This window comes from Fukomys damarensis, unplaced genomic scaffold (genome assembly GCF_012274545.1).
Source record: "Fukomys damarensis isolate Sample0158 unplaced genomic scaffold, DMR_v1.0_HiC HiC_scaffold_39, whole genome shotgun sequence".
Lineage (NCBI taxonomy): Eukaryota > Metazoa > Chordata > Mammalia > Rodentia > Bathyergidae > Fukomys > Fukomys damarensis.
This window is the reverse complement of record NW_022900951.1, coordinates 78,840,247-78,861,496: the sequence shown is the minus strand read 5'-3', so window position 1 is coordinate 78,861,496 and position 21,250 is coordinate 78,840,247. Positions and strand designations below refer to the sequence as shown.

Here is a 21,250-nt window from a genome sequence, read left to right as displayed (position 1 = left end):
TGCATTGCTACACCTAGCTTCCTCTGTCCATTAAACTCAAAATTCATCTCATTTCCCTTTTTGGTTCATACTGATTCTTGTACCCAAGTTACTAACTAAGCATCCACTTCTTCAGGGACCCTCAAGGGGTGATTCGCCACTATGTTGTGTGTTCAACCCCTCAGAGCCAGTATTACCTGGCTGAGAAACACCTTTTCAGCACCATTCCTGAGCTCATTAACTATCATCAGCATAACTCTGCAGGTGAGTAACATGGGCAGCTGAGAAAAAAACATTGCAAACAGCAAGAGAATCAATTGAAGACAAGGTGGTAAAGGAGAGAATAGGCCACATCAGACAGTGTGAATTAGCTGTGAAAGGGACCTCCTGTGATGGTGGCCAAGTTAAGAGGTCTGTGATGGTCTAGTTAAGAGGTCATTAGACCTTACACCCAAGAAGGACGACTAGTTTATTGTTCTTTTGTTATTAATGCACAGTGCTAAGACATGGAAGAGGCTAGTAACTAATCAACAAACATTCATTAGCAATTATTCATGTTCCTACTGTGTACACAGCAGTTTCCTTGGATCTCAGAAAGAACACAGGAAAATTCTTTTTTTTTTTCTGAGAGACACAGGAAAATTCTAAGTTGAGGTCCCTGTCCTCAAAGAATCTACAGGTTAGAAAATGTCAGAAGACAGTTTCTAAGAGTGTAGATATTTTAAAAGCTGAGAGATTGATGAGAGCATGAATAAAAGAGAAAAATCTTCATTGAGAAGGCAGGATGTGAACTAAGCATGGGCTGAGAAGTGAGAATATATTTAAGTAGGGGATATATTTCATTTATTGTTTTCTCCATTTTCTATGAAAACTCTTGTGAGAGGAGAAACTAACAGAAAAATGTGGATTCATGTACTAGAAAGCTGCATACTTGAAAGAATGAGACTGTAAGTGTGGATATGTGAGGCAACCCACTCGCTATACTGCACCAAGAGAATGACCTCTTTGTATGTTTCAGGACTCATATCCAGGTTGAAATATCCAGTGTCTCAACAAAACAAGAATGCACCTTCCACTGCAGGCTTGGGCTATGGTAACTGCTTATTTCTCTGGGGTCGGGTAGAATGGCCCAGTTGCAAGGACTTCCCTCACAGACCTTGCCTTAAAAAAGGCCCTTTGAGGTATATGCTTCTATACCAGCTGCCTCAAGGAAAATCAAGACAGGGACAAGAAAAAGTTATTTAATGGTTTTATTCCCTTCTATGGCTCCCACCGGGACTGTAAAACATAGATTCACAGAGATTTGTTGTTTGGGGTCTTTTTGTTGTTTATTTTTAACTGTGGTAAAAATTTTCAGCATTAACCTTGAGTTTAGCTATAGTCATTACCTAATCATAAGGGGATTTTAGGAGGTTGTTTAATCTATCTTCTTGCTTATGACCAACTTGAACCTAAAGTTCCCAAATTCCTCCAACCAGTAACCCCCGTCTCTGAGAGTTACCCGAGTAAAGATGAATTAGTACCCCTGAAAATTTCCCCTTTACAGATTTTCTTATTTCTACCTTAGAGGGATTCTTACCCATCATAGGTATAGATATAGATATAGATATATATATAGATATATATATAGATATATATATAGATATATATATAGATATATATATAGATATATATATATATGTCACCCTAAAGAATGACACCAAGACTTTGTTGTTAGGATCATGGGAAATCGATCCAAAGGACCTGACATTCTTGAAGGAACTTGGGACTGGACAATTTGGGGTAGTGAAATATGGTAAATGGAGGGGCCAGTATGATGTGGCCATCAAGATGATCAGAGAAGGCTCCATGTCTGAGGATGAGTTCATTGAAGAAGCCAAAGTTATGATGTGAGTTACAATCTAAATCCAACACTTCATTCAGTTACTGGTATCTAGGAATTACTAGGACAACCCACTGTGGCCTAAGGTGACTTAGTGAGAGAAATTTGGGATCAGACCCTGATCTTGACCTTTAATTGGTGAGAGTCCTAACTGCTAAGGTAATCATTTCACTGCCTTAGATACTGGTTGAGAATAGTGTTGAATATGGGTGTAGCATCTCAGCATTTAGGGGTAGATGTAGTAAATGTGACTTCCAAAAGAAAAGAAAAGATGATTCTAATTTAGCCTTAATACACACTCAGTCCTAGACTTGTTTCAGTTGATAGGTTCCAAAGCCCTGTGCACCCCTCACATACTAGATACTTTGGGGGTTTGTGATGGGAAGGAAAAAATAAACTTACTATTATGACATTTTATCTGATGTGCATCCTAGGTCAATCCCTTTCCTCCCCAACCCCTTTATGACTAGTGTGCAGAGCCAAGGGGGAGGACTAGTTCCTTGCCTCTCCTATAGGAATCTTTCCCATGAGAAGCTGGTGCAGTTGTATGGTGTCTGCACCAAACAGCGTCCCATCTTCATCATCACTGAGTACATGGCAAATGGCTGCCTCCTGAACTACCTGAGGGAGATGCGCCACCGATTCCAGACTCAGCAGCTGCTGGAGATGTGCAAGGATGTCTGCGAGGCCATGGAATACCTGGAGTCAAAGCAGTTCCTTCACCGAGACCTGGTGGGTGGGACCTCAGAAGGATTGGTCTGTGATTGAGCGCTGAGGGGGTGGAAGATATATACATGGTTGAGAAGGTGGCTGATGCCAGAATTTCAATTTCATCTAGAAAACATTAACGGGTTTGCCTCTACCTCACTGTGAGCCAGTCAAGTATTTCCAGCCTCGACTCCATGAGGTCAGCTATGGTAGGAACTAAGAGCAGCCACTCAGACTCAGTTCCCTGAGGAAACGGTGGAGTCATCTATCTAGTGGTCCTTCTGGATTCAAATCAGAAAGGAAAGTTTGTGCTTCCCAATGGGACTGCTTCTGGCATGGAGTGATCATTAGTTATATCAGAGTCAAACCGGGGGCATTTGGCTCACATGGTTTAAAAAAATGTTTTACCATAGTTAAAACAAACTTTGCACATTTTAAAAAAGCAACTGGAATTTTTAGCTTCTCTAAAAAATGTAGATCATGTTGGAACACTGGGCTCGAATTCTCACAAACCATTTAACAATTACCTGGAACTGAGGATCAGGCTGTGCTCTTTATTTCTTGCAGTTTCTACCCGGCCCACTTCATTCTTACTCTGCCTGTCTGCCTCCTGACAGCATCAGAGTCTGTGGCCACTTCTTTTAGCTGGGCCAACACCCTAGTCCTGCAGGCAGAAAGTCATAAAACAGAACAAATGCATGTCCTGTTCTCCCTTAATCCTCCCAACATTTCAGTGAAGGAAGCAGTGTTAGGGAATTGCCCATGTAAACGAATGAAATTTTGTATGTCTTCAGTGCTTTACTTAGAGAACAACCTAACAGGTTGCTTCCCATGAGATAGAAATGAATCGCTTTTTACATTGGTACCAGCTGACTCCTATTAGGCTGGAAATTCTCTCTAGTTGACAGCATTCCTGGCTTCATTCTATTGGGAGACAGAAGCTTTATGTGTTTAATATGTGTGCTGGGGTGGGGTCTCACTAGTATCTGTTGCACTACAGGCGGCTCGAAACTGTTTGGTAAACGATCAAGGAGTTGTAAAAGTATCTGATTTTGGCCTGTCTAGGTGAGTATGCCTTTCTTCACCTTGCCAAGTATAAATATCACAGTACAAACACGGGGAGGCACTATAGGTTTAGATCTCCTTTTCTTTTTCTCTTCCCATGCCAGTGTTTCTTACCACCTTACTATTTATTTTCTTCCTCTGAATTATTTCTTTTGTTTAATTTTTATATCCCTCTCCTTTCTCTTTTTATCTCTGCTCCCTTTTTAAAAAAAGCTATTTCCTCAGTATCTTATCTTGATCTGTTAATCCTGTTGTCTTTTCTCCATGCTTCCTCTGAATTCTTAAACCAGTCTTCTTAGTCGGATCCCCCCTGGTAGTTGCAAAAGAAGAAAGAGAAGGAGAAGAACAAAGAAAGAAAAGAGGAATAGAGAGGAAGAAAGGAGTGCCTATTAGCAATATCAGGCTCTCTAAATCCTAATGCAAACATGTCTTGAATCCCCTGTAGATATGTCTTGGATGATGAATACACCAGCTCAGTAGGCTCCAAATTTCCAGTCCGGTGGTCTCCACCAGAGGTCCTTATGTATAGCAAGTTCAGCAGCAAATCTGATATTTGGGCTTTTGGTAAGTGGATAAGATTATCCAAGTTATACAGCTCACAAGAAAAGGAATGGGGAAATGTGAAATAGGAAGAAAAGGGCTAAGGGTGTAGGGAAAGTGGGAAGGGTAAGGGAAAGGAAATGAGGGAAAAGAAAAAAATATGAGAAAATGAAAATATGGAAATAAAGTGTTTGTAAAGGGGGAGGGAGGAGGAGCGAAGGGAGGGCAGGGACAAGGGGAAAAAATGAGAACCAAGACCTGTCATGTAGAGGTACAAGATCCCAATATGAATGTAACTGTACTGTATACCTAAAATGTTGTGTTTTTTTTGTTTTGTTTTGGTTTGGTTTTTTGAGACAGGGTCTCATTATGTAGTTGAAACTGACCTGGAACTCACTGTAGCCCAGGCTGGTCTCAAACTTGCAGTGATCCTCCTGCCTCAGCCTCCCAAGTGCTGGGTTACAGGCATGTACCACCACGCCCGGCCTTGTGTATACCTAAAATGTACCAATAAACTCAATGAGGAAAAAAAAAAAGTAAAGGAATGGGGAAATCCACACTTTGCATCCTGCACAGAAAAATTGTTCTTGCTTTCATTCATCTGTTCCCCAGGGAGTACTACATATCAGGAACCTCACAAGTTTTCTGAGAATAAAAACAGTAAACTGGACAAGATCTTTATCTTCTTAGCTTACAGTATATTGAGGGAAACAATACATTCAGTATTTGACAGCTTCTGAATACTGATTATATCCAGTGGTGGTGAACCTGTGGCACTCATGCTGCAGTGGGCTGTTTTTTACTACTGAAAGCTCTAAAAAGGTTCACCATCATTGGGACATTCTGCCAGACCTTCTAACTACAAAGACAAGAAATAAGATGCTGTTTCTCTTCTAGAGTATCTATCTAATGGTCTAGAATGTAAGTCTGACAGCTCTCTAGTGTAGTTGGTACTATAGCAGAAGTCTGGACAACATTCAAAATAACAGAGGGGATAACCTACTTATTGTAATCTTTGAGATTATTCTAGGAAAGCTATTAACTCTACTATCCCAAAAGGCTGCAAACTGAAGTAAATTTTTTTTTCACTGCTAGGGGTGTTAATGTGGGAAATTTACTCCCTGGGGAAGATGCCATATGAGAGATTTACTAATAGCGAGACTGCTGAACACATTGCCCAAGGCCTGCGTCTCTACAGGCCCCATCTGGCTTCAGAGAGAGTATATACCATTATGTACAGCTGCTGGCATGAGGTAAGTGTTTCAGTGTGACGTCTTAATTTCCTTGAACCTATTTTTTCATTTAGCTGGCCAGTGCCCACTCTCCAAGGCCACATGACAGCTGGGCACAGACTGATAGCTACATACACATTCTCTGACGCGAGCCTGCCCCCAAATCCTCTGATGGCCACAGGCTTTCCCAGGCCCACCCCAATTCTCACTAGTTATTATTAGCAGACACCAATACAACTCAGCTTTAGGGAGAGAGGGTGTTATGGGATTGTCATCATGCAGCAGCAGCCAGCTAAAGGCACTCAGATAAGTGTATAGACATTCAAAAGAAAAGGAAAATAATTAAAGTTTACATAATATTAAAAAGCAACTCCCCACAAAAACTAATAAAGGTCCCTTCCAAGCCTTACAGTTTAAAAAATAATAAATGAAATGGGGAGGGGAGGAGGGGGTGAAGGGAAGGCAGGGACAAGGGGAAAAAATGAGAACCAAGACCTGTCATGTAAAGGTACAAGATCCCAATAATGAATGTAAGTGTACTGTATACCTAAAATTTACCAATAAACTCAATGAGGAAAAAAAAATTGAGATTAAAAAAAAATAATGAATGCTTTTCTGCTTTCACCTCAGGCCGTTTCTAAGGTGCTTTCTCCACTTTTCAGTAAATATTTGGCAACCCAACCATTTAGTAGGAACTACGTGCTCAGCTCTTAGTTTTACCCCATCAGAAATAGAAAAGAGTGTCCAACAAACACCTGTGTAATTCTGGGGCCCTCTTGATGAGACAAAAGTGGATATTTGAATTGGCTCTTGGCTCTTTTCCCTTGAACAAATGACAGAGGTAAAAAAAAAGAAAGTGTGGAGGAAGGGAAAACAATTTGAATTTTTTTTTTCTGTGATGCAGGATTAGGGGTGATTAACTATGCTCCCTCTCTTCTAACCAGGACACCCTCATTCTGCTTGTTAAAAACTACTGTATTTCAGGTGGCACTTTCTTCCCAGCCTATTTAAAGTAGTGGTCACAAAAGCAGATGCACATCAGAATCTCTGAAAAACTCTCAAAAATATAGATTACTGGCCCTATTCCCCAGAAATTTTTGATCAGGCTTGTCTGAAATGTAATCCAGAAATCTTTTTAAACTTCGCAGGAAATTCTGATATGCTACTCAGTTGCTTTTGAGAGGCACTGATTCATAGGACAGATAAAACTGATGACCTTTTGGTTCTGATAGATTTGAGACCATTCGGGCATGAATGTTCCTGAATCATTAAATACCCCAAGGGTTTATGGACCACAACTGTCAAAAAACAACCTTAGTTGGGAAGCTACACTAACAAAAGGTCCCAGGTGCTCAGGGCTCCTGCCCACAGACACAGTCTGTGGTTTGGAAATGTTAAGTCCTTTGTTCACTGTGATTTTGGGTTGTTTGAAACAGTATGCGAAAGCAAGCGTAAATATCCTAACTTGTAGGATTCCGTTCTGTCAGCTACTTGAAGGTGTTTGGTAGCCATTTTTCTCCTGAAGCTCCAAAATAATAATGCATCGTGTATAATAAACTTGCCCTTCGTTTAAATCAATATTTGTCAGTTCAATTTGCAAAATGTTCTTATTAACACTAATAACCTGATTTACAAAAGTTGAAAAGTGCACAAAGATTTACTTTATGAAGAGCTATTTCTTTATTTTTGGCGGTTCTGATGGTCAAACCCAGGTCCTTGTGCATGCTAGGCAAGCAATCACCACTGAATTACATCCTCAGCCCAAGAACTGCTATCCCTCCCTCCTCTTTTTTTTTTTCATAATCAACAAGGTATGCTGCTGGGCATACCTTATATACTTAATAACCATTTATTGCTTACTATTGCATTTCTCTTGGAATCTAGTTAGTTAGTGTAACACTCCACTTTTCTCTGGTTTCAGAAAGCAGACGAACGTCCCACTTTCAAAATTCTCCTGAGCAACATTTTAGATGTCATGGATGAAGAATCCTGAACTGGCTATAACCTTCTTAGTTTTCTACTCCTCACCTCTACAAGCCCCAATTTCAGTTTCTCTGAAGAAATCCCAGGCTTACAGGTTTTGGAATCTGCTTCCCCTGAATACACGAACACCCCTCTATATCTAGGAATGTCTCTTTTCTTTGATTCTATGGGATAGCGTTTCTGAGCAAAACGCAAAGGAATTTCTGTGCCTGTTTCCCCTCCCTCCCCCAAGAGAGGAAATTTCCTAAGGCTATTCGAACAGACTGAATTTGAGAGGGAAACCTTGTTTAGGGAGGGAGGGGTGTAAATAACCTATAAGGGATCCTACTGCTCTTTTGGTAGGCTATGAGCTTGGGCGGCGGGACAGGATTTGTTAATAAAACGGTGTCATTGGGCATAGTGACGCAAGCCTGTAATCCCATAACTCTGTAGGTTTAGGCAGGAGGATCACGGTGAGTTTGAGGCCGGCCCGGACTACAAAGTAAGTTCAAGACCGGCCTGAACTACTTAGCAAGACCCTGTCTCAAAAAACAAAACAAAGCACAAAAGAATAAAACTGTCATTAAAATAAAAGGAGACTATTTTGATAAAATAAAATCCTGGAAAGAGTAAAAAGTCTCATATTTCAATCACGCAGTCTCGCTGAAGCACCCTACCTGAAGTTGCAGAAAACTTGTGTGGCCCTGATTTGGCGTATTCTTGCATTGACAGCTCAACAGGATCTTCGACATTTAACCCCTGTGGCTCTATTTTAATTCTGCCTCTTAATCCAAGATTAATTCACAAGCCAAAGCACAGCGATTGGCACACCGTATTAACATTTGAATGAATGTAAAGCTGGGGACAAATTGCCAGAGCCTCATTTCCCTAAGTCAAGGGAGGAAAACTCCACTGACGATGGAATCGGGAGCCTAGGAAGACCAATTAGCAGGCTGAGCCGTCCAGGGCCAGCAGAACACCTTAGGGGGAAAGCGCGGGCCGATTTGGAAGCAATCAGGGGCGGAGCTATTGGGCCCGCCCGCAATGGGCCACGTGGTCTGAAGTAACTTCCTTTCCCGCTCCTGTTCTTTTATTTGCGTATTAACGCCCTGACAGCGCCTCAGCCGTGGAGGTATAGGCTAGGTCCTGCGACCGGGCTGCAGCCAAGAGAGTCCGGACGGTTGGGAGCGAGCCCCACTGGCCCCGGGAAGAGAGGTTACCGGAGGGCTCCGCACAGGCCTCGCGCCGGCGCAGTGCGCTCACGGGGGCGGTCCCGGAGCCAGGGGATTGTGGTTCCGGTTCCGTCGCCGAGACACGTGAAGGTCGGCGAGTTGCTACGGAGTCCGTATTGGCAAGCGTGGTTTAGCTGCGATGGATTCTTCTTCCTCGTCTTCCGCGGCGGGTTTGGGCACAGTGGACCCACAGTTGCAGCATTTCATTGAGGTGGAGACTCAGAAGCAGCGCTTCCAGCAGCTGGTGCACCAGATGACTGAACTTTGTTGGGTGAGGATCCTAGGGTTGGGGTCTGGACACTACCCACTTACTTTGTGCCCCGAGGGACTTGCCACAACGTCGGAGATTTGGGAAGAAGGTGAACCCACCAGCGCTCTCCGGTTTTTTCAGGTTCCTTAGACCAAGCCAAATGGTGACTGAGCTTCTCAGTGGCTGTCACTCTGGACCTCTGCTTTGTTGGTGCAGAGGACTAGGAATGTCGGAGTTAGGCGGATATCCCACCCGGCACTTTCAGGCATCTGAGGTTGAAGCTTTTTAGTCCAGGTCAAGACTGATCAGAGACCACAGTACTGGGATTTATTTTTTGGGAGCCTGAATCCCAGAGAGTCTGTGAACCTGCTGGTCCTGGACTCGTTGGGATTTACCTTGATTATACAGAGTTCTTCTAACCTTTTCTGGGGCAAAATGAGGGATTGTTGGGCTGGGGCTTTAGCTCAGTGGTTCTGGCGCCTGCCTCACAAGCGCAAGGACCTGAGTCCGATCCCCCGTACCAAAAATAAAATAAAATAAAATAAAAAATAAAAAAAGAAAAGAAAAGAAAGAAAAATGAGGGATTTTAGCCCCTAAGTATAAAAGTGGTGTAATCACTTCCCATGTACACGCTTGTTTGCTCACTTGTTGGGTTGTTGTGTAATACCAAGCCGTTTCAGGTCTGAAGGTTGAAGGATTCATTCTGTCCTGTCAAGGGACTTTGGCAAAGGGTGGAAGGCAATTGGAGTTTGAGATCAAAGTGTTCAGGTTGCCAAGGATAGCATACTGCCCTTCCTGGAGTACAAACACACACAGAATTTAGAAGCCAAGGGTAATATGCCTTGGAATTGGAGGGCTTGTACACAGAATTATAAATGAAATTTATTTTAACCACTTTGAACCATTACAGTTATCGGTTTCCAGTGTACCTTTCCCATAAACTTAGAGTATTATTGGACTATGACCCTTACCAAATGCTTTAATTTGGTCTGCCTTGAAGCAGAATGCTTTGAATTTTTTATTTTTTTTAATTTTTGAGACAGGGTCTCTGTGTAGTCCAGGCTGGCCTTGAACTTGCAGCCTACCCAGTGCTGCAATTACAAGCATCTGCCACCAGGCCCAGTGGCTAGAGTACTTTGATTCTTCTTTTTAAATCTTTGATATATTACATTTGGGGCAGAAGGGGTGTGGTTAAAGACTTAAGAATCTGTGAGCTATGCACTCTTTAGAAAATTTCGTATAATTTTTCATTCCTTGTGAGAGGATTCAAGAACCTCAGGCTTAAGTAGACAAGATTACAAGATCTCAGTTCTTCAAGGTATCTTCCTGTAATTTATTCTTCAACCCCTTTGTTCTGCAATTTAACGTCATTTAATGCAAGCAGTATGGTGTAGTTACATCTAAATTCAGCAAAATGTTACTTTTTTTTTTTTTTTTGAGACAGGGTCTCAATATGTAGTTGAGACTGACCTGGAACTCACTATGTAGTCCAGGCTGGTCTCGAACTCACAGCGATCCTCCTGCCTCAGCCTCCCCAGTGCTGGGATTACAGGTGTGTGCCACCACACCCGGCTATTAAAATGTTAAGTCATTTCATTTTTCTTGCTCTGGATATATTTTAGATCCACCATTTTCTGGCCTGTGACTTAGGACAAAAGATCTCTGTGCTGTAGTTTCCCTCTTTGTAAGATGAGGATTAATAATAGCATCTTTTCCATAGGGTTATTGTAAGAATTCAAGCTAATATAAAGTTGCTTCAATTAGGGTACTGTTTTTAGGTGGTATTTCTTCTAAGAAACAATAAGATGTTGCCTGTCCTGTCCACTCATTGTCCCCCCTCACCCCAGTTCTCTTTTTAATTTCCTATCTTGTCCTGAGCAGGAAAAATGCATGGACAAGCCTGGGCCAAAGTTGGACAGTCGGGCTGAGGCCTGTTTTGTGAACTGCGTTGAGCGCTTCATCGATACAAGCCAGTTCATCTTGAATCGACTGGAACAGACCCAGAAATCCAAGCCAGTCTTCTCAGAAAGCCTTTCTGACTGATCACAGCGTTACCTCTTTGGAAAAGGAAGGTAGTTCAAGAAATGAAGAGCTATTGATGGGATGGTTGAAGAAATGGCTTTGGGTGTAATTGACTCCCACCTTTTGTCATTTTGGGGACACTTTATCATCTGAAAATGAACAAAGACCAAATTTTCATGTGGGGTTTTAGGTTTATGTGTATTTGGTTGGATTTTTAATGTCAATCTTGTGAAAATGATTGATGGATGAATGGGAAATTATTAGATGTATATTACTGTATGTGGGACTAGGCTTTCTCAAGGTCCCCTTAACTACATCCTATACTTTTGATAGTGGAACTGCTTTCTGTATTTTGATAGTGGGACCACACATGGGTAAAATCTATTTGTGTGAATTCATTTCAGATTTTTGGGGAGATCTTTGTGTCTGTCAAAAAGGACAACAGTGAGAAAAGAATGAATTGGCAGTAAATGGGGTATCTTATCTAGTGATGGACTGTCAGTATTGAAAAAAAATATGGAGTATTTGTACAGTGCATTTGAGTAATCTAGGTTATCTCCCTCCCCTATACCATAATTTACATGATTTATTTTATTAAAGTATGGGTTCAAGGTAGACCACACAACCTGAGAATCTGGAGGCCTTTTTAGTTATAAAAGAAATCTAGCAAGTAAACATAATTCTCATTACTATATGGCCACAGGAAGAAATCAACCTATCCTATATATCAAAGTACAAAAAATTCAAAGATGTGCCTAACGAAATTATAAAGATTTAGGCCAGTCAAAAACTAACAGCAATTTCATGTATAGGTGTATGCCTGATTCTAGTCATTGTAAATTTCATTGGCTGCATTCTTTTGATCACTGAAATAAATTCTAGAAGATTTAAATTGGATTGAGAGGCTGTCTATATAGTTTGAGCCGGCCTTAAACTCACTGTGTAGCTCAGGCTGGGCTTGAACTCACAGGGATCCTCCTGCCTTAGCTTTCTGAGTGCTGGGATTACAGATGTGTACCATCAAGCCTGGCTTCATTCTGGTTTTTATCTGCAATTTACAGAGATTTAATATAGACTCATTCCAAGGTTAAGATTTAGTTCATCTCCGTTCTCATGGTTCCTGGCCTGTTTGAAAGGGGAATCTTGAGATAAGATAGGGGACAAAGAAACTCTGTTTGGATGGTTAAGTCCCTGAGTACAGTAGAACAACTTGTATTGGCTGTATTCCCTTCCTCTTCAAATCCTACTAGACTGGAGTGTAGAACTAACGTGCTTAAATACTTGTTGGGGAGCCTCTAGTACAGATCCATGAGAATCATGCAAATACACATTTTTAGGAGCTTTAAGTCACTGTTTTACCTTTTACCCATGTAGGTACTATGAGAAAATTTTTATAAATCATGATGAAAACACAATTCAACTGGTCCAGAGATTTAGTTCAGTGGCACTGCACCTGCCTTGCAAACGCAAAGTCCTGAGTTCGATCCCCAGTACCACAAAACAAAAAACAAACACAATTCAACCAACATTTAAGTGCTTATTCTGTGCCACTGTTCCTAGTGATGGGGTCTGAGCAGTATATAAGAATAGCCCTAGACCTTGAAGAGCTTATTTTGGAGCTAGAAAAGACAGGTAATACATACATAAATATGTCAGTATAGTAAGTGCCATGGGAAAAAAGAGTAAGCATGTTGTTATTTTATAGGAAATGATTAGAGAAGACTTCCTTGAGAAGGTGGCATTTTGGCAGAGACCTGAAAATTAAGTGACCACTTGTGAGACTACAGGAGAAGAATGTTCTAGGCAGAGGTAATAGCAAGTTCAAGGCCCCAAGGTAGGAGCTGTTACCATATGAGGCCATTTAAAAGAACAGTCTCAAAAGGTTAGTAGAACTGGAGTTCAATGAGAAGAGAAAGGTAGGAAGGTTGGAGAAAAATGCATGACATGGATTAGTGCTGAATAGCGTTACACTCTGATCATATAGGGGCCTTGCAGGCCATTTTAAAGACTTCTGGCTTTTACTTAACAAGATGGGGAGCCAGGTGAAGAATTTTAGCAGATGAGTTCTGTAATATAGCTTAAGTTTTAGGAGAGTCTGGCTGCTGTTTGTAGAACATGCACATGGTGAAGTAGTAGTAAGAATGATGGAATTTTGAAGTCTAGGAGAAATCAGGCATTTAGGGTAGGTATCTGGTACAAACTTTGTATCTGTAACCTCTTGCTGATATTTTTCCCTGCAAAATTTATTTAATGTATTTATATAAAACTCTTAAGTTGTAAAACAAAAGGGTTGGATTAGCAGATCCTTTTCCTGAAATGAAATCTTACTTAGAAGCCTAATATATATATTAGAAACATTGAACTGTGCTGGTGGGGGTGTGTATCTGTCTGGAAATGTGCCTGCTGTTCTCTTTGTTTACTGGTGCCCATGGTGGTGTCTAAGACACTATCATCAGACCTGTAGGGATTTACCAAGCATACTTTAAAAATAGAACCAGTCTAAAGTTCTTGCCTGTGATTCCAAATTTCTATAGACAGTTTGAACTCTAAAATTAATTAGTCAGTAAACTCTATGTAGAAATATCTTTACACGGAACAGAGGAACGCAACTGATGGTCCTTTAAAAAAATGTTTCCCCATATTAAATACCGCAGTTAAAAATTTTTTAGCCTAGGGCAATTCGATTCCAAAGATTATGCAACAGCACGGCACTGCTTACACTTCAGTGCCCCTCCCACATCAGTAGGGTTAAGGATTGGATCTCATACGTGCTAGGCAAGTACTCTGCCACTGAGCTACCTACATCCCCAGCTCAGCCTTATTTTTGTTAGCACCTTCTAGACTCAAGGTTGATAGAGAAAGTTCTAGTATCTGCATCTTCATTCTATGTAGGAGTAAGAGTATTTAGATTCACTGATGTTAAGTATTACATTGCGATATGATTTGAGTGTGTCTCCCAAGGGTTCATTTAAAATAGATGTATTAGAACTTGTGGCATTTGAGAAATCAATTTATTAAATTTTATGTTCATGACTAATGGAAGCAAACTTATCAAAAATATTTTCATTAAAATTAGAAGCTCAAGTCTAAGTTGCCTGGATGAAAAAGCTCAGCTGGCTGAAGAGGATGTAGAACTTGAGGGAAGTTCTAGTAGTCTGGTGCAATTTAAAAGCAAGTAAATATTGAAAAATCTCAGGAGATGAGAATCACTAGGTAGAAATGGGCTATGTAGTCATTTTATGCTAAGGAGTGTGTATGTGTGTGTTGCTGGAGAGGTAACCCAAAGCCTGACACATGCTAAGCAAGCACTCTCAATGATAGCTCATTGATACATCCCCAGCCTTGGATTTTATTTGAATGGGATGTGAAAACTCTAACATTTTAAGCATATGTTTTGGGAAGATTATAATCATATGAGTACTGAACACTAAAAGGATGGGAGGCTGAGGCAGGAGGATAGCTGTGAGTTTGTGGCCAGCCTGGGCTACAAGCCCAGAGTGAGATATACAGTGATACCCTGTCTTAAAAAAAAAGAAAGAAAGGTAACTCTAAGGCTAGGTTTTGATGATTACATATGAAGAGTAAGAGGAAACAAATTAGGCAGATGAATCACTCTATTTCACCATATACAGCCTGTTCTTTATCTACATCATATGTTTATTCCTAAAATATGTGAAAATAAATAAATTACAGCCACTCTTGTTATCTATTATCAATATAAGATATTATCAGTGAAAAACTTAATAATTTCAGGAAGAAATGACTAAAATGAATGAGAGATATTTAATATTAATAGTCATTTCTTAGAAAATATAATTTTTATGTAATAATAGCATGCCATGCCAAGTATAATAAACAGACATCTCTTGGTATCTGTGGGGGATTGGTTCCAGGACCTTTGCTGATATCAAAACCTGAGGATGATCAAGTCCATATATAAAGTGATATTCCACTCAATCATCTCTAGACTACCTATAATATTTAATACAATGTAAATGTTATATAAATAATTGTATAGGGTATAATAAAGTATGGGTTTAGTACAAATTTTTCACATATTTTTGATTGGTAGTTGGTTGAATTCACACGTGGAATCCACAAATATGGAGATCCAATTGTACTCTCTAAGAAACATGCCAAGAAGCTTTTGTCTGTATCAGTTACCAAAAAGTTAAGAAACGTCAATTGATCAATTTTGTTGTAGTCATCCATAATATGTATGTATATATGTGAGATGTATCCTCTGTTTCAAGAAAGCCTTTTTCAAGAAACTGGCAAATCTGTTATGGCAAATGATTCATATTTTTAAAAAATGAGGCATCAGACCTCAGGTGACAGTTTTTCTTTTAGGCAAGCAAAAAAAATCTATAAACATGAAATATTGCAGAAAAAAATCCATTTACATTCTTTGATGAAAGAAAGGAGATGGCTAAGTAAAGAATTAACTAAATCAATGCTGCTTGCCATTCTGTTTTCCTTCTAAATAACCCAAAAGTCTTTTAAAGATATACAGCTCAGCTTAAAAGGAAGAAAAGGAACTGTGGTACATGCCTGTAACCCCAGTACTCTGGGAGGCTGAGGCAGAAGAATCTCAGGTTTGGTCCAGCCTGGGTGACTTAGTGTCAGCAAGACCCTGTCTCAGAATAAAAACTATAAACAGGCTGAGAATACAGCTTGGTGTAAAGACTCTGGGTTCAATCCTCAGTACTACTAAATAAGTAAAAATTTTAAAAAGGATATCACCTAGGGTCAAAACACAAGTAGAAATCCAAAAACAAAATCATTTGTTTGATGGGAGTTACAATTTAAAATGCTCTACTAGTAGAGTGAGGGCAGCTTGGTTACCTCACTAAGTTAAGGTACTCAGGGTTCGTTTGTTTGTTCCTTCTTCCTATCTTCCTTCAGTACTAGGGATCGAACCTAAGGCCTTTGCCTGAGCTATATTGCTGGCCCTTTTTTTATTTTTGAGATTGGGTCTTCTAAGTTGCCTAGCCTGGGCTTGAACTTGCAATCCCCTTGCCTCAGCTTCCCAAAGTGATTATAGAAGCGCATCACCATGCCTGGCAGGTGCTCAGGTTTTGATAGCCTCATGGAGGGAAAAGACAGTGGCTTAGTCCTAAGTAAGGCAGAGAGTTGGATCCAAGACACTTGTAGAAGGCTGGGACTCCTCCAGTAAAAGTGAGCTGAATAAAAATCCATTTACAGTGGACCCTTGACTTATAAACGCAATTCATTCATGAGGGCTGGTTTTAGTTCAGGGTGGTCAACTGAAGGCTCAGGCTCCTCTACACAGCCTTCAAAGTCTCTCTATACAGGCAGATCTCGTTGTCATCAGATATTGACCCAGGATTTCTCACACAGGATAGGATGTTGTAATGTTCCTTCTAGAAATCTTTAAGGGTTGAATCTGTATCTGAGAAGATCTGGAAGCACAAATAGCCAGTATTCAGGTTGTGACTCAAGACTTTGTAAGTTAAAACAAAATCCAGTCATAACCCAAGTTGTTCATGTGCCAGGCTGGTTGTAACGCGAGGGTCTACTGTACTAGCACTGAGAGACAGTTCGGGATCTAAGAAAGACAAAACGCCTTCCTACGAGGATTTGTAACCTCCAAGCTGATTTCTCATAGGGTTCAAGTGTATACCACCTGCAAGATCCAGGAACTGATGCCCCCCCAGCTTTATCACTTGAACTACCAGCAGAAACAATATTGGACAGCTGTAGAGGGCCATATCATTCATGGGTCCCTACAGAAAGTTACACTGAACACAACTTAAAATAAAAAATTACAAAATACATGTGGAGCCAGGGATTTAGCTCAGCAGCGCTGTGCCTGCCTCACAAGCACCAGGTCCTGAGTTTGATCCCAGGTACTGGAAAGAACAAAACAAAAACACGAGGAAACACCTACCATGGACAAATACAAAATAGCAGTATTAGACTTCAAGATCTTCAGATAATAAAATCACCTAATACACACTATAAAATAACAACTAGCAACGCAAAACACTAGTTTTTGGAAGATCTGGTAATTTTGAAAAAACTAGAAATGAAAAAAATGTTTTAAAATAACTCACCAGGCATGGTAGCGCACCCCTGTAATCCCAGTACTTGGAAGACTGAGGCAGGAGGATCGCTGTAAATTCGAGGTCAGCCTGGGCTGCATAGTGAGCGCAAGACCAGCCTGAACTGCATAGCAAGACTTTGTCTCAAAACACGATGACAGAAAACTGAATGAACACATTATGCCAGGTACTGGGTACAACGAATAAGAAAAGCAGTAAACTGTAGTAGAGGTATACAGAATATAGCATAGATAAATAAAAAATATGAAAAAGAGGTAGAGACATAGAGGACAAATGAAAAACAAGTCATTTAAACAAAGTAATGGCTGAGAATAATGGTGATTTAAAAATACAGATCTTTAGATTAAAAAAGTGTGAGTCCTGAGCAGGATAAATACAACTCAATATAACTAAATTCACATTTGGATAATTTGGTGACTCTTTAGAACATCAAAACAAATGATCATGATACAATAAAACATTTTCTGTGTGCTGAAAAACAAAAATTTTATTTATTTGTTTGTTTGTTTTTTTGAGACAGGGTCTCACTATGTAGTTGAGACCGAACTGGAACTCACTATGTAGCCCAGGCTGGTCTCGAACTCACAGTGATCCTCCTGCCTCAGCCTCCCGTGTGCTGGGATTACAGGCGTGTGCCACCACGCCTGGTGAAAAATAATAATTTTAATACATTGGCATTTCTCTTCAGTTCCATCCATTCATGTTTATGCACAGTACAAAAAATTTCAAAGCAAATTCAGAGTAGCACCATAAATGTAATTTTCTGTTCTCTGTTTTTTGCTCAACATGTTACCATAAGCATTTTCCCATGTTATTAAGCAACAGCAGCAGCATAAATAACAGCAAACATTTTAGTGTTGTGGTTTTGATCCTGGATTTGGAAATTAAACTTTTTGGGTTTGAGTCCTAGCTCACCTCTTAGAAGCTGCGTGGCATTGAGTGAGTGACTTGTACTCTCTATGATTCCGTTTGGTGGGTAGTAAAAACCTGCATTCTACAGTTGTTTTAAGTTACTTTTTAACTAAGCTATTTCCCATTTGTGTGCTAAACGCACAAATCTCATTTAATTCTCATAAAACCTCGGTGGGCTAGAAAATGTTCTTGTCCTTATTTTAGAGATGACAAAACTTGGGCTTAGGAAGACTAGTAGATGATCTGCCCCAAATCACATAATCACTGATGTACCTTCAACTTGAATTCAGATTTGTCTCCAAAACCTTTGATCTTGATTTTCATGCTATACTACTGTTTCTTTTTGGTTTTGTTTTTTTTGGTACTGGGGATTGAACTGAGGACCTTGCACTTGCAAGGCAGGTAGCAGAACCACTAAGCTAAATCCCCAGCTCACTACTGTTTCATTTTAATGGCTTTATAGTATGTATGAACCATAAAGTTCACCGTCATATTCCTCAAATGTTGCATGTTCAGATCTTTTCCATTTCCTATGACAGATAACCTAGTGAAGCACATCTTTGACCACCGAACTTTGTGTACACATCAGATAAAGTCTTTCTGGTAATTATTCTGAATTGGGCTAAGTAAAAAAATACGACATTTTACAGTTCTTAATATATGTTGACAGAAAGGTTGAAACCACTTGCATGCCCACTGGCAGTGCATGAGTAGGGCTGACATTTTGTTCAAAGATTAATCATCTATTTATATCTTTTAATCATCTTTAAGAGATGTTCTTTATTTTCTAATTTGTATGCTATACAGTTATACTGTATATTGCATATGTTGTGTTATAAATAACAATACATATGTTGTATATGCTTATGTATTATATACAGTATGGTATGGATAATTAACCAGCTTTTCTTTTCTTTTTTTTTTTTTTTTTTTTTTTTTGTACCAGGGATTGAACTCAAGAGCTTATGCTTGTGAGGCAGGTGTGGTGCCACTGAGCTAAATTCCTGGCACTAAATTCCTGGTATATACATATTTTTAATACACTTTTCATATTTAGTACAGCTTTGGAGTTAACAAAAGAGTTGCAAAAATAGTAGAGACTTGTCATACACCCTATACCCAGTTACCGCTGTTGTTAACATCTTAGTATGGTACATTTCTGACAGTTATTAAACCAATAATGATATATTATTAACTAAAGTTCATTATTAAAAAAACTATGGTGGTAGCTTTTAAATAACTTTCTTTTCTGTCCCAGGATCCTACCCACAATACCACATTACATTTAGTCATCCTATCTTCTTAGATTCCTGTTGGCTATTTTTGGTTTGTTTGTTCTGTTTTTGTTTTTGTTTTGTTGTTTTGTTTGAGACAGAGTCTGACTGTGCAATTTAGGCTGGCCTTGAACTCATTATGTAGCCCAGGCTGGTCTCAAACTCAACAGCGATCCTCCTGCTTCAGCCTCCTGAGTTCTGGGATTACAGGTGTGTGCCACTATGTCTGGCCTGGCTGTGGCTGTTTTGACTATACCTTTTGGCAAATCTTTCACTTTCAATTTACAATTTAACTTTCCAGGTTAGATGAGGTATAATTGACAAATAATAACTATATATTAGGTATATAATGTGCTGATTTGATATATATTTTGTTTAATGTTTACCATAATCAAATAAACAGATCCATTTCCGCACATACCTACGATTGTATGTGTGTGTGTAGAATGTGTGTTTAGAGCACTGAAGATATGCTCTCTTACCAAATTTCAATTTCTTTATCATATATTTAAAAAATGTTATTATTACATGAAGTTTACAATCATCTTGGTATATGTGCAGCCGACGCCAGCACTACAGTCATCTTGGGGAGTGGTCACATGTACATGTTGCAGCTGGTTTCCTTTTTTAAAATCCCTTTTCCCTTCCCTTCCCCTCCCTCCCTCCTTCCTGTTCTCCTATCCCATTTTCCATTCTTGTTGACATTATTAATCTTAGCTCATAGTACAGCATATAATGTTTATATTAATTGAGGATATTAGCTTTCTCTATGTGGCATTTCTTTATACTATTTATTTTCCCTTGCCTTCCTCCTCATCCCTTGCCCATGCCAAATTTCAATTTCAAGTAAACAATATAGTATCATTAACTGTAATTACTGTGCTATACATTAGGCTCCACAAACTTAGGGATCTTACAACTGAAAGATGGTGCCCCGTATTAAACTGTTTTCCGTTGTTATAACAAAATACCAAGGGCAGGGTGTGTTAGTCATCTTTGTGTTAATATGATAAAATACCTGACATAAACAATGTAGAGGAGGAAGGGTTTATTTTGGCTTACAGTTTCAGTCCGCGGTCAGCTGGCTTCATTGTTTTTAGGCCTTTGCTGAGGAAGGAATATGATAGAAGGGCATGGCAGGGGAAAGGTTCTCAGTTCATAGCAGCTAGGTTGCAGAGAGAAAGGGAAAAAGCCAGAGACAAGGGCTGGGATCAAAATGTAGTCCTCAAGGCCACACCCCTATTACACTATCTTCTACTAGATCCTACCCGCTAAGTTTCCATTATGTCCTAATAAAGCCACCAAGTTGTGGTCTCATCAATGGATTCATCCACCTATGAAATTAGAGCTCTCATGACCCAATAACCTTCTGAAAGCTCCATCTCTGAACATAGGAGACTTTTGAGGGAGATTTTAAAGATCTAAACCATAACACTGAGTATTTTAAAAAAAGAGGTTTATTTGGCTCATGATTCTTGTGGCTGGAGAGTCCAGTAACACGGCACTGGCTCCCTGGCTGTGTCACACTATGGCAGAGAAACAGGGAAATGACTCTGTGCAGAAGGGAGAGATCACATAGTAAAATAGAAAGCCAGAGAACGTGTAGGGGCCATTCCTAACTCTCTTTTTATAACAATTTATTCTTGTGAGAACTCACTCCACCAGACCAGCATTAATCCCTTCCAAGGACAATGTCTCCAATGACCTAATTACCTTCACTGGGCCTCACAGTTTAGTACATTATACTAGTGACCACTCCTGGATCACATGAACCTTGAAGGACAAATCACATCCAAACCATAACATATACTTTATTTATTTATTTTTCTTTCTTTTTATTGAGGTTATTGGTACAATCTAGGTATACAATACAATTACATTCATCATTGGGATTCTGCACCTTTACATAATAGGTCTTGATTCTCATTTTTCCCCTTGTCCCTGCCCTCTCTTCACCTCCTCCTCCCCTCCCCATTTACAAACACTTTATTTCCATTTTTTTAGCTTCTCATATGTTTTTCCTCTCCCTTATTACCTCTCCCCAACCCTTCCCACTTTCCTTACACCTTTAGCCCTTTACTTCCTATTTCACATTAAATTATCTCA

The 21,250-nt window shown here is 39.8% G+C and overlaps 2 protein-coding genes across 5 annotated transcripts in view; both read left to right on the top strand.

Moving 5' to 3' along the window:
- Positions 1–7,851, top strand: part of LOC104861804 (tyrosine-protein kinase BTK) — a 51,357-nt gene extending 43,506 nt beyond the window's left edge. For all 4 annotated transcript variants that reach the window (XM_010623412.2, XM_033760078.1, XM_033760080.1 and 1 more), the window contains 8 exons: positions 116–243; positions 998–1,072; positions 1,697–1,868; positions 2,377–2,593; positions 3,570–3,634; positions 4,080–4,198; positions 5,270–5,427; positions 7,328–7,851. In XM_010623412.2, coding sequence (XP_010621714.1) covers positions 116–243; positions 998–1,072; positions 1,697–1,868; positions 2,377–2,593; positions 3,570–3,634; positions 4,080–4,198; positions 5,270–5,427; positions 7,328–7,399 — 1,006 coding nt within the window. In that variant the 3' untranslated portion in view covers positions 7,400–7,851. The remainder of the gene's footprint in view (positions 1–115; positions 244–997; positions 1,073–1,696; positions 1,869–2,376; positions 2,594–3,569; positions 3,635–4,079; positions 4,199–5,269; positions 5,428–7,327) is intronic.
- A 795-nt stretch (positions 7,852–8,646) lies between these two features.
- On the top strand, positions 8,647–12,282 carry Timm8a (translocase of inner mitochondrial membrane 8A). Its single transcript, XM_010623410.3, has 2 exons — positions 8,647–8,871; positions 10,732–12,282. The coding sequence occupies exons 1-2, from the start codon at positions 8,740–8,742 to the stop codon at positions 10,891–10,893; spliced, it is 294 nt and encodes a 97-aa protein (XP_010621712.1). The 5' UTR covers positions 8,647–8,739; the 3' UTR covers positions 10,894–12,282.
- Positions 12,283–21,250: the final 8,968 nt, after the last annotated feature.

Bases quoted from the DNA above. Each gene is read 5' to 3' on its own strand.
- Timm8a (XM_010623410.3), top strand. From the start codon at position 8,740: ATGGATTCTTCTTCCTCGTCTTCCGCGGCGGGTTTGGGCACAGTGGAC. The intron at 8,872-10,731 runs GTGAGGATCCTA...TGTCCTGAGCAG, and splicing joins AGATGACTGAACTTTGTTGG to GAAAAATGCATGGACAAGCC.